Source organism: Bidens hawaiensis, unplaced genomic scaffold, assembly GCF_021521415.1.
Source record: "Bidens hawaiensis isolate Kalapana, Puna unplaced genomic scaffold, B.hawaiensis_p1.1 tig00018012_1, whole genome shotgun sequence".
NCBI classification, from domain to species: domain Eukaryota; kingdom Viridiplantae; phylum Streptophyta; class Magnoliopsida; order Asterales; family Asteraceae; genus Bidens; species Bidens hawaiensis.
Window position 1 is genome coordinate 276,766 of NW_027492717.1, and position 12,998 is coordinate 289,763.

The 12,998-nt window shown below is 33.3% G+C and overlaps 1 protein-coding gene across 1 annotated transcript; it reads left to right on the forward strand.

The window, feature by feature from the left end:
- Positions 1-8,852: 8,852 nt before the first annotated feature.
- Positions 8,853-12,524, forward strand: LOC143555184 (serine/threonine-protein kinase D6PKL1-like). Its single transcript, XM_077044785.1, has 2 exons — positions 8,853-10,422; positions 11,549-12,524. The coding sequence occupies exons 1-2, from the start codon at positions 8,990-8,992 to the stop codon at positions 12,393-12,395; spliced, it is 2,280 nt and encodes a 759-aa protein (XP_076900900.1). The 5' UTR covers positions 8,853-8,989; the 3' UTR covers positions 12,396-12,524.
- Positions 12,525-12,998: the final 474 nt, after the last annotated feature.

Below are 12,998 nucleotides of genomic sequence, written 5' to 3' on the forward strand. Positions count from 1 at the left end.
ACCATGGAACTTGTAAAATAACTTATAAATAATAATACTCAAGTTTTACATTCAAAAAGTTAACAATAAAGCTTTTAAACAAAAGTTCGGTTTTTGGTTCGGTCCTTGACTCGGAATAAGACCGAGGATGGTTACCACATACCCAATTACCATGGAACTTGTAAAATAACTTATAAATAATAATACTCAAGTTTTACATTCAAAAAGTTACAATAATCCTTTTAAACAAAAGTTCGGTTTTTGGTTCGGTTCTTAACTCGGGATGAAACCGAGGCTAGTCACCACATACCCAATACCATGGAACTTGACAAATATGAACAATAAACTAAAATATGTAGAAGTTAAGCAAGTATAACAAGTTATATGGTTAGATTTGTTAAATATATAAACAAGGACTACAAAGTCCTCCATGTAACCTTGCCTTACTAACCCGACATTTCAACCGGCCGAGACCGAAGAAATGAAAGACCGAAGGTAAACAAGGAGTGTATATTATATATATGTTGTAACATCAAGCTTTAAGTATTGAGAAGTTAGTTAAAATGAAAGATTAGCTTATGAAGAACAACCTTAAAATTTAAGAATTTGAGAGAGAAATGAAGAAATGAGCCATCACAAATGAAGAAGATGGGTGTGTATATATAGGGTAAATTGAATGAGTCTTTCATAAAAGGTGTTTCATGAAAATGGGTTGGTTATAGACCCAAAAAAGCACAAACTACAAATGAGTCATTCAAGTCTCCATTTTGGTGGTTTTAGTCCATGGAGTTTGTTTTGAGTGTTTTCGGAGAATTTTAAGAACCGAAAAGGGTGTTTTTTTTATCCAACAACTATAAAACAAATATTTAACATACAATTCATCATTTTGATTATATCGAAAGGTTCGGGATACAAAACGGGTCGGGTTTACATTAAGAATACAAATATAAAATAACCCGAAATTGACAAATGTCGCAAAACTATTTCATCATCAACTCTAAGTATTTATTAACTTTCTTGCAATAAAGAAAATTAAAATCCAAAAAATAAATATTAAAAAATGAAAAATATAAAACAACCATTCTCTCAAGCCATCAGATTGCTTTATTTGTAAATAAAGGTTTCTCACGCATTTGACCTGAATTCACGGGTAAATATCTCACCAAACCCAGATAGCTCTTAAACGGGTTATAATATCTCATTATATTAAAAATTAATTTCATAAAATATTTAATATAAAAATCATATATAATAGGGATATACTAAAAATTAATATCCTATTTTATTTAAAAAAAGATATTATTTATAATTAAGAAACAATTTTATAATAAAGAAAATAAACGGGTAATGGGTATCACCAAACCCAGATAGCTTTTAAACCGGATTATAATATATCATTTATTTGTGAAACCATTTTATCATCAAACTTTAAATACATTAATTATTAACTTTCTTACAATAAATAGAATTAAAATACAAATATACATATATAAATATTAAAAACGAATAATGTAAAACAATCTCCGTAATCTATTTTGCGTCTACAACGGAATCTCTCTCTCTCTAAAGTTTAGAGTTTTATAAATAGTAGTTTATAAATATAGAGATTCAGTAGTCAACTACCCAATCCAATTGCATTTAAAATTCTTGTTTTTGCTAGATATTCGTAAGAAAAATATGCCTTCATATCTATTGCTTCAAAAAAAGAAAAAAGAAAAAAAAGAAACACATAAAATTCAGTTATTACGTTGGTGTCAAAATTTTTTTTTCTTAGAACATAGCCTATGTATGTAAACTCTGGGCATAGTTAGGTGGACAATATGACTTATTAATTTATTTGTGATACACAACTTTCTACCAACTTTCTTTCTCTCTCCCACTTTGTGACCATCTTTCGACTTTTATACACTGCATACAAAATATCATGGTTCTCTACATAAAATTAAGTTTGTATGAATCGTGCCTCGTACATTTCTGATGTAAATATCATCAATACTCAAATGCAATAAGAATAAAATTTCTATATTTGGATAGCAACCTTTTTCTCTAAAGACATGTAATGATCTTCAAAGTGAGGAAGTTCAACTGTATTTGGAGGGATTGCATTCATGAATACGGGCACTATCCATAAAGGATTGTGGGAGGGGAAGGAAAGAGAAGGGAGAGGCAAAGAGGGTAGAGACTCCGTTCAAACATAAGGAACAATTGTTACCATAAGAAAATAGGAGCACACACGATAATAGTAGAACACCCACTACTAATGAAGTACGTTTAGTCGTTTTCTTCATTTACACCACTTTATTATGTTCTCGTAAAGTTTCTAACATAAGTGCCTCAATTATATATCTTTTTTTCTTCTTAACGTTTTCAAAGCATTAGTTGAATATTTGTAATGGATAAAGTGATGCTGTTAAGTCAATTAACAAAGAGGGGTTCCTTAGTTTTAAATATGGAGGTTTGGGGGCTCAGTTGTACAACAAATGTAGCAATTATAGAATTGATTGGGAATTCACATGGCAAAACATCAAACAACACATGAGATGTAACATCAACTTTATGTGGTGTAGCTTTGGTGTACAAAGAAAATTTGTTGTAAAGAAACGGTTGAAAATCAGGTCTAATGATGCGAACATATAATTTGATCTCAATCAATATCAACTCTTCGGGCCTGTTCGTTTCACGGACTTTTTTTAAAGGATTTGGAATTGGAATGGAATGGAATGTTTGATAATCCCTTTCATGTGTTTGGTTGGTTAATATGTATTGGAATCTTCTTCATTCTCGTTTTTTTTTTTGAAGAACGAGGGCAACGAAGGAAACGTTTTAGTTTTTTTTACATTTTTCGTTTTCGATTTATATTTTGAGTTATGATTTTTTAATTAATTTTTTGAATTTTTTTAGGGGTTTTATTAACAATAAAAACCCCTCCAAAAAAATTTCAAAAAAATCATAACTCAAAATATAAATCAACAACGAAAAATGTAAAAAAACTAAAACGTTTCTGTCTTTGCCCTTGTTCTTAAAAAAAACAGACCCGAAACCCGTTTGACCCGAACCTTTTGACCCTAACCCGTTCCGACCGAACCAAAACAACCCTTTTTTTCAGTTGACCCATTTCGACCCTAACCCGTTCTGACCCATGACTCATTTTGACCCAACCCAACCCATTTGCCACCCCTAGTGATTAGGGTTAATAAAACAATCCTTTATTTTCCATAACAATCCTTATAAAATATGTAAGATTTTAAATCCTATGAAATGTGGGATTTGATGGGATTTAGTTTCCATTCCCATTCTTTCATTTAATGAAACAAACATATCAATTCATGGGATTTAAAATCTCATTCCTTAGAATTCATTCCAAATCCTTAAAACGAACAGGACCTTCATGTTTATCATAAGTCTTGACACACCAATTACATAAATTACATACCCCTAATCATCCATTTATATTAAATAACTTCATATACTTACTATGGCTCAAACTTATAATATTTAGTAATTCAAAAAACTAGATAAATAAATCAAACTATTAAACCGATAAACATACATAAGGATGACAATGAAACCCAAATCTGAAGAAAAACCCTGAAACCCAAAACGTTTGGGACGTGTAATATTTGCACCATTAGGGTATGGGATGGGTTTAGGATTACCTATGAAATTTTTCACGTATTTGAGATTTGTAATATGTCCGATTACTTGGCCGATAACATAGCCCCATATATCTAATTATATATCTGAGTAACCTAACATATAGATTATCTAAAAATACCCTAACATTTTCTAATGTTTTTTTGCATAACATTTTTTTTAAAACCTTTCCACATGTGTTTTAGAAGTTATGCTTAAAAATATCATGGGTTTTAGGCCGTGTTGCATGTTTTGCAAGTTAAACAAGCAGGTCTTAATGATGATATAATTAAATATTGCATTTGCTTGTTTATTAATGATACTATGAATATATATATTCAAATCTGTATTAGAGCCGGCTCTAAGAAAATAAAAATTTTTTTGGGTGGAAAGCGAAAAATTTTTTAAGCCTTAAGTAAAAGGAGTATGTTGTTGGGTTTAAACAGTTTAATTTTTATATGAGTTTACTTGGTTATAATTCGGGTTGTGTAACAAACTTTTGTATAAAAAAATAATTAAACATGTCTCAAGTGAGGTTAGAACCCACAATCTATTTGCCACTAGACCAAACTAGTGGTTACGTAATTGTGTTTAAACATTAAATATACATATTGTTTTTAATAAAAATACATATATTTTTTTTTCAAAAAAAAAAAAATTCAGACCTAACGGAGTGTCGGGCCTGTAGCCGTCGACCACCCTGCCACCCCCAAGGGCCAGCCCTAATCTGTATCATATTTACATGATATAGTTTTGATTTTTTAATTGTTTTTTTTTAATTGGGTGTATCATGAAATTTGAAGTATTGTATCATGGCAAAACCCAATTATATACCTGAAACCCACATGTTTATCAAATACCGGACGGATATTACCCAATATATGCCCGACGGGTTTAAAACGGACTTTAACAATCAGGTATGGGTTTAGAAATACTTAAACCTGACCCATTACCATCCCTTAATAATACTAATAAATCAAACCTATATCTTGACTCTTTTAATATTTACCTCTTTAACTTTCATACATTGACTAATTAGGATTAACTTTTAATTAAAATAATGTAACGTTGTTGTAATACATCATCAACTACTTAATGTTTGTTGTTTATGAACAACAAATACTCGTAAAGATTTTATCATTGTTAAGAACTTAAGATATGAACCTCTGACCTTTTCGGACTCTAGATCATATATGATATTCCTAAGAGACCTATTGTATGGTAGTCATGATACACCCTTTTGGTTATTGGGTCTTAATGGTTTTTCTACCCTTACAAATAAGAGAACTTGATGACAACATTTTTATGTGAAGATATCATCAACCTTCGGCGACAAAATGAAAAAAAGAGCATACAATAAGTAAAATATGAAAGAGAAGCACATTTAAGTTATTGGGCCATTTTTTGGACGAGTATTGTTATTTTAGTCTAATACTTAACTGTAAAACCTTGTCACATACCTATCAGGCACTAAAACACTCATTACCCGTCGATTAGTGGATGTAGTTGATAACTTATTTATTTTATTAATTTATTTAAAAAAAATGCACATTAAGAATCCAAGTAAGTTTCTTATCATTCTAATTTGTGTATACTTTCATATAATTAAGGGAATCTAAACAAATTCAAAATATAAAAAATCACATACTATATTTACCCAAGAACATTAAAATATTAAAATATACAAATAAAAAGAAAATATTTAAGAGTATGATATGGGGTAAATAAGTATACGTACTTTCAATAATCAAAAAGGATATCACATAATATCATATATGTACCTGAGCACGAGCCAATAAATCTTTTTATGTTAACCCTTTGTCATAATTAGATCATAGACATGCTAACTTTAGTATATTTTGTAACCTTTACTTTTATTTATTTTAAATTTATCTGAGATAGTTTAACAGTACAATTTTGTTGGGAACATATTTCCCACATTGGGATACTAGGTGAGCATGTGGGATATTATGAGATATACCATATGTGGTTGATTTGGACAAAAGAAATAGAAAGTGGTTGATTAATGATTTATTGATTAATGATTTATGAGGTGCAAGTTGTATGGTACACAATTTAATGTCGCAATTAAAGCCTGATAAAGTATTTTACAAAAATGACGTTTCCTTTTCTTTTAACATCAAACCCAATTTATTAGTTGAAACTAAATGTTTCATAAATTCCATTAATTTGCATTTAATCATATTTACATCTAGAATTTAATTGCGACTAATATATTAATAACTTCACACCAAGCTCACGCTTTGGTTTTAATGATTTGTTATCGGTTTAACGGTCCATGAGGTCTAAGATGCAAAAGTGATCGCTTAACCTCTATTATTTATTTGCATAAAATTGCAAAGTAATACCAGATTAAAAACTCGTATATTACATGAATTAAGTTAAAAAAACGTTGGCATAGTTTATATGAAATTTAAAATTACAATAAAACAATATTTTAAGATAAAATATGATTAAAATTGTTTATAAGTTACTATATTTAAAGGGTGAAATAAGAGAAGCAAGAAAAATAAGAAAAATAATATCGAACACGTGTCACAACCAGTTACTTATATTTATTTATATAGATTTAGGTACTTGTATTTATATATGTTATAACTAGAAACCATTCGTTTTCAATTGTAAATGTTTACTCCAATCCTACTATTAAAGAACCGAACCTACCAGTAGCTTCCAACGAGGGTCGCAAATTGGTTGGGAGAGTTATACAACATGCACAACAATACCCGCGTGCCACAAGAACCCAATCACATTCCTAGTCGAAACCATTGTTGATCAGATGGCAGTACCTGAAAATCCAAGCTGAAGACATTGTTTATCAGGCCATAGTACTCGAAAATCCAAGACGAAACCATACATACTATTTTAATAAAGAAAATCCAAGCTGAAGACATTGTTTATCAGGCCATAGTACTCGAAAATCCAAGACGAAACCATACATACTATTTTAATAAAGAAAATCCAATCACATACTATTTTAATAAAGAAAATAACATGAACAAAAATCTTTTTATACAAATTTAATGAAAATAATAATAATAATTAAAAAAAAAACCAAAAACATATTTATGTGACGTGAATGTGTGAATGATACATACATAGAGTGTTGATCCAAGAAAGCGTGGGACCCACAATAGAGATGATAGGGATCCAGATACAGAAGACGTGGGTCCCACCATGGGAATCAGATAGTGTCGTTATACGCCTACACACACATGCTCTCTCTCACTAGATGCTCTGCACACTCACACCAAACCCTAGCCTAGGGTTCCATTTTCACTCTAATCTCATTTTTCAATTAAACAACTCTAGATCTTAACACTCACATTCACTCGCTTCTCGATCTGGCCTCCTGGTTGTATGTACTTTCTAACGCCGATCACCTCTTCAATTCTCGGTAAGCTTTAATTAATACTGTACTCTTTTTCTATTTGCTTCGGTACCGGTACCGGTACGGTTTAAAATACCGAAACATGAAAAAACGAGTAAAGATACTGGTACCGGTTCGGTAATTTTTAATTTTACTTCAATCGGATGCTAATGTTTGTCCCCAATCTCTACTTTTTGTTGCCGATGTGTTCCGCTACCATTATAATATTGAAACCGAACTTTACCGATGCCGAAAACATGAAAAAGCTAATACCGGTACTGGTTGTATTCGGTAGGTACCGGTTGTGTCCCGTTGGTATCAGTTTGGTAATTTTACTTCAGTCTGATGCTAATGTTTGTATCTGTTTAGCTGTTGAATGTTTGGTAACATTTAATCTATTGGAACTGTATTTTGTTCGAATCTATTTGGAACTGGTTTTTGTGCGGTTAGTTAGATTAGTTTTGGAGTAAATTCAGGGCTAATCTGGTGGTGTATATGGATACCGGTATCCAAAATGAGTAAAGCCTTGTACTGAATACAGTACCAATTTTTTCAGTTTGGTACCAGTATCATTGAAAATACTGAAACAGAACTGATGCCGAAAACATGAAAAAATTGAATACCGGTATCAGTACCGATTGTATTTGGTACGTATCGGTTCTGTAGTTTTACTTCAATCAGATGCTAATGTTTGTCCCCAATCTGTACTTTTTGTCGCCAGTTTTCGTATCTGTTTAGCTGTTTAATCTTTTCAAGGTTTAATCTATTGGAAATTTGGAACTTTGTTTTGTGTGAATCTGTTTGGAACTGGTTTTTGTGCGATTAATTAGGCCAATTTTTGGAACCGTATAAAGTACTGATTTTTTCGGGTTGGTAACATTAAAAAACGAATACGGGTACCGTTACTGATTGCATTCTGTCGTGCGGGACCGATATTCGGTAAAAAAGATGCTCGTTTTTAGACTGGTAAGCTTTTTGATTGATTAGTTTTAGTTGTGATTAATGATTAATATTGGATTTTTGGATGGATGAGTTGAGTATTATGAACTGGTGATATGATGATTTTTGGAATTAGTAGATCTTAATTTGGTGTTTACAGTCTGTTAATTGTTATTTTATTTGGGATTTAGGTCTTTCTAGATCGCTTATTTTGCTGCATACTGGTCAGGGGCCCGGCTTTTATTCATAACCGAAACCGATTACCGAGAACTGATTTTCGATTTTTCAAAAATAATCAAAAACTGATAACGGAAATTGGTTTGGTTAGTGCATTGGTTTTTGGTTCGGTTGATAACCGAAGCCTAACTAAACCTTAGCATGATTAGCCAAACAACTTTTTGCTTACAGTTTATTAATCATTATTTTGTATGGGATTTAGGTTTTTCTAAATCGCTTATTTTTCTTCATATCAGTTAATCTATTATCTATCACATTTTTTTTGATTGATTACATTAATGAATAATATATGCTCATAGTGACTAGAATGCTATTTTTCTGCATATTTATTATTCTCCTGGTCCCATATGACTTGATTTTGTTGCATACAATGTTTTGGTTATTGAGATTCACAGAAATTTGGGAAGTTTCAATATCAATTTTCAATATAAATTGTTAAAAAATGTTATATACTTTTGAGAGTTTGATATGCAATAACCAAGAGTATTGCTTTGCAAGTTGTGTAATAAATTATTACATTGATAAAATTAATCATAAAGGATTGGAAATATCTCCTTCAACTTTGGAAAAACTGATTGATGTTTATAAGTTGAGTTAGTCATATACTTTCTGATTAAATTGAGCTTCTTTTAACGAAAAAAGGTGACCTGACTGATTTTTTCATGTGTTTCTTTGCAGGGTTCATTTAACTTTTATCTTGTCTAAAAGTTATAATAATATGTTTCAACGTGGACTCAGGTGCATAGCTCTTGGTTGACAGTTTTTGGCTTTCTTGCACCATATAATTATCTGAGGAAAACATTACGATAAATGGGTTCCCTTTATGGTACCCATGAGATTGTTGAATTGAAAGATGAACCTGGCTTGAATGATAAAGGGAAAAAGGCTAAGGGCTGCAGTAGATATATGGAGGATGACATCAATAAGTTATTTGAAGGTATAAATATCAGACATTCATTCAACGGTTCTAGCTACTCTGATGAAACAAGTGGGGCCACGCCTAGAAAAAACCCGTCAAAGAAGCCAATGAGGATGAGTTTATCATCTTCTTCCGGAATCGGGTACCAAGAGCCGGTGTCTTTAAAACAAGCGTTAAGGGGATTATGCATTTCTCAAGCTTCGGAAATGGCTGCCATGAAAAGATTGTCAATGCCATATAGCAACAGTCCACAGTCAACCCCTCGGTTTAATCTTGAAAAGTCAACAAAAAGTGTTGGACTTTTGAAGGAGATGTTACGCGAACCAGAATCCGATAGCCAATCTTCAAATGAAACAGTACAAGAAAAGAAGATTATTTCAGTCCCTTCACCAATTCAACCCGAAAGTTCATTTGATTCAGTCAACTCTGAAGTCAAATCTGAAGTCAACCCAGTAAATAGCCGTGACAAGGGTAATGTTACGCCAACTAAGTCAACTCCAAGGTCACGTTACAAAGGAAAGTCAATAAGAATGTCGCCTCGTGCTGTCAAGACAGTTATTCGAACCAAAACCCTGGTGAAGAAAAAGTCAAAACAAGAGTTGACTACTGCAACTACCGCTTCTAATGCATCTGTTCCGGTGAAGTCTCAATTAATATGCCAAAAATGCAATTGCGCTATAAAGGATACAAAAACCGAGCCCAATAAGGACTCACAATCTCCTCTTTCTTCAAGTAGCACAGACAATGGTGTGAACAGAAAAGTCAACCCTTTGACCAGCCATGGTAAAACCATTTCTGTATTACACAGTAAGAACTCAAAATATGGAGACAAAGGTGAATTCACTCAAAGTTCAAATAGCAGCATATGTGAATACAGTAGTAGTACTAGCATTAGTGAAGAAAGAAACCTCAGTGGATGCATTATTATCAACCGACCACATATGTCAAAAGATATTAGGTGGCAGGCGATTAATCATATGATGAAACAAAACGGGTTTCTTGGATTGAGACATTTTAACCTGTTGAAAAAACTTGGTTGTGGAGATATTGGTACGGTTTATCTTGCTGAATTGGTCGGCACAAACTACCCTTTTGCCATTAAAGTTATGGATAACGAGTTCTTGGAAAGAAGGCAAAAGATGCCTCGGGCACATATGGAAAGAGAGATTTTGAGCATTTTGGATCACCCGTTTTTACCTACGCTTTATGCTCATTTTGTTTCTGAGAATTTGTCCTGTTTGGTTATGGAGTATTGTCCAGGTGGTGATTTGCATGTTCTTAGGCAGAAGCAGCCTGCTAGATATTTTCATGAACAAGCTGCACGGTTAGTTAAATTTCTGGTCTCTGATTTTGTATTTTATTATTATATTATCAGGGCAAAGTGCACGAAATAGAATGGTCTTTACATTTTTACCACATGTAGCAACCAACTTTAAATTACTCTCAATATAGAAAACCATTTTACACCTTTTTATGGTCATTTTTCAACGGTTAGTTGGCCATTTTTAAATTGGCTTCGATGGTATAATTTTGTTGTTTTAGTGTGTGTGTGTGTGTGTGTGTGTAATATGGGCCATTTCGTGTCTGAAACATTGGCATTTGGAAGTCTTTAAGTAATAGTTTTATAAAAGGAAAATTGGTTTTAAATATCTTGGCTGGTGCCGGTCCCAACTAAAAGTGCATTTTTTACCAACGGTTCGTGACTAACGGAGTTAACTATCCGTTAGTCTGATGCTTATGTGGCGCGCCTAGTTGTCCATAAACATCTATGTGGCAGCATTACATGGCAATAATCATCAGCTTACTTTTAAGAAATTGGTTTTAAATAATCCCAACCATGCCCTATTGGCAAATAATATTATTTTCCTACGGTCCGATAGGTTTGCCACGTAAACAACGGACTAACGGAGTTAGCCATCCGTTAGTCGCAGACCGTTGGAAAGAAAATACACCTTTAGTTGGGACGGCCACCAGCCAAAAGTGTGTAAGTTGGAACTGATATTTGCCAATAGGGTATAGTTGGGATTATTCAAAACCAATTTTCCTTTATAAAAAGATCAATTTTAAAAAAAAAAATTCACAATAAAACTTGTTCTTAGGTTTTATTTCACATAAGCCTCTGATTATGTGGCAACTGACATGGCATCAACCAATTGTAAAATCAGTTAATATGAGGCTGGGTGCTAAAATTGGTGATGAGTTTGTTTCTGATGTTTGTTGATTTTAAAGCTTAGTCTGGTGATAATTTGTGTCTAATTTAAAATTTGTTGCTAAAATAGGAAAAAAGGTGTGTAGTTTGTTTCTTTTTTCTGCAGAAATTTTAAAATGATTTAGGTCTTTTTATAAAAAAAGCGTGAATTTCGCTTCTCTTAAATCATTCTATATAAAAATTTGGAATGTTAATGATATCATTTTTGTAATCCTAATTAACTTATTAATTATCTATACAGATTCTATGTAGCGGAAGTACTTCTTGCCCTAGAATACTTACATATGCTTGGAATCGTATACCGAGACTTAAAGCCCGAAAACATTTTAGTTCGAGAAGACGGTCACATCATGGTTACAGATTTTGACCTTTCACTTCGATGTCCAGTCAACCCAGTTCTAGTCCAACCATCTTCTGGGCCTGTTGAGCCACCCAGAATGTCGGGCCCGTGTGCTGGCTCAAGCTGTATCGACCCGTTTTGCATCAAATCCACCTGTCAACAAGTCTCGTGTTTCAAGTCTAGAATCTTATCCAAACCAAAAGCCCGGAAACCAAAACCCGACCTAGTGGCAATAAACCGCTTGTTACCACAGCTTGTGGCTGAGCCGACAGAAGCTCGATCCAACTCATTTGTCGGGACCCATGAGTATTTAGCTCCTGAAATCATCAAAGGCGAGGGTCACGGGAGTGCAGTCGATTGGTGGACGTTTGGTATCTTCCTATACGAGCTTCTATATGGGAGGACGCCGTTTAAAGGTCCGGGAAATGACGAGACGTTAGCGAATGTGATTTTGGAAAGTCTTAGGTTTCCCGAAACGCCCCTGGTTAGTTTTCAAGCTCGGGATTTGATTAAGGGGTTATTAGTAAAAGAGCCCGAAAACCGATTGGGGTCACAAAGAGGGGCGGCTGAAATCAAACAGCACCCGTTTTTTGATGGGTTGAATTGGGCTTTGATATGTTGTGCATCTCCGCCTGAGCTGCCCGAACCGTATGATGTCACGGTTTCTAAAGCCGCGTCTTTGGAGAAAGCTAAAAAGTATTTGGATTACGAGTCGTCTGAAGGGCATCTTGAGTTTGAGCTGTTCTAGTAAACGGGCCCATTCGCTAATGAGAAACTGTACAAGTTATTGCTAGAGTTTTGAAATATTTAATCCGGGCTTTTGTATAAGTTACTGTTTTAGATTAATTGAAATTTCGGCATATTTGCATGGCCAATGTTTCGAGTTTTTTGGTCTATCAGCTTGACTGATAATGCCAAAAGCTTAACTTGATCAGACCGGTTTGATCCGTTGTATTTGGGCAGCCGTTCTTTGTCAGTACTAATGTGATACCAATGACATAGTGGTCTAGTGGTATGGTGCTTGCTCGTTCAAAAGTGAGGTGACGAGTTCAAAATTTTCGCAAATGCAAGGATCGGACGATTGTCAGTATTGAATGAGCGAAAACGATGAGTAATAATATTATTTGTTATAAACTGTCAAAACTCAGTGCTAACATAACATGTTTTGTTTAATACATAATTCATAGCGCTGAAGATCATAAACAGTATATTTTTGTTTAACACATGACTACTCTAAAACTGAGTAGCCAAGAGAATATCATATTAAGAAGCCGTGATAATCAAATTAGCACATGTATCTTTTGTTTTAATTGTAACAAGGTAACAACACACATCGCGTTGCGGCGGTTCA

Bases quoted from the DNA above. Each gene is read 5' to 3' on its own strand.
- LOC143555184 (XM_077044785.1), top strand. From the start codon at position 8,990: ATGGGTTCCCTTTATGGTACCCATGAGATTGTTGAATTGAAAGATGAA. The intron at 10,423-11,548 runs GTTAGTTAAATT...TTATCTATACAG, and splicing joins TTTCATGAACAAGCTGCACG to ATTCTATGTAGCGGAAGTAC.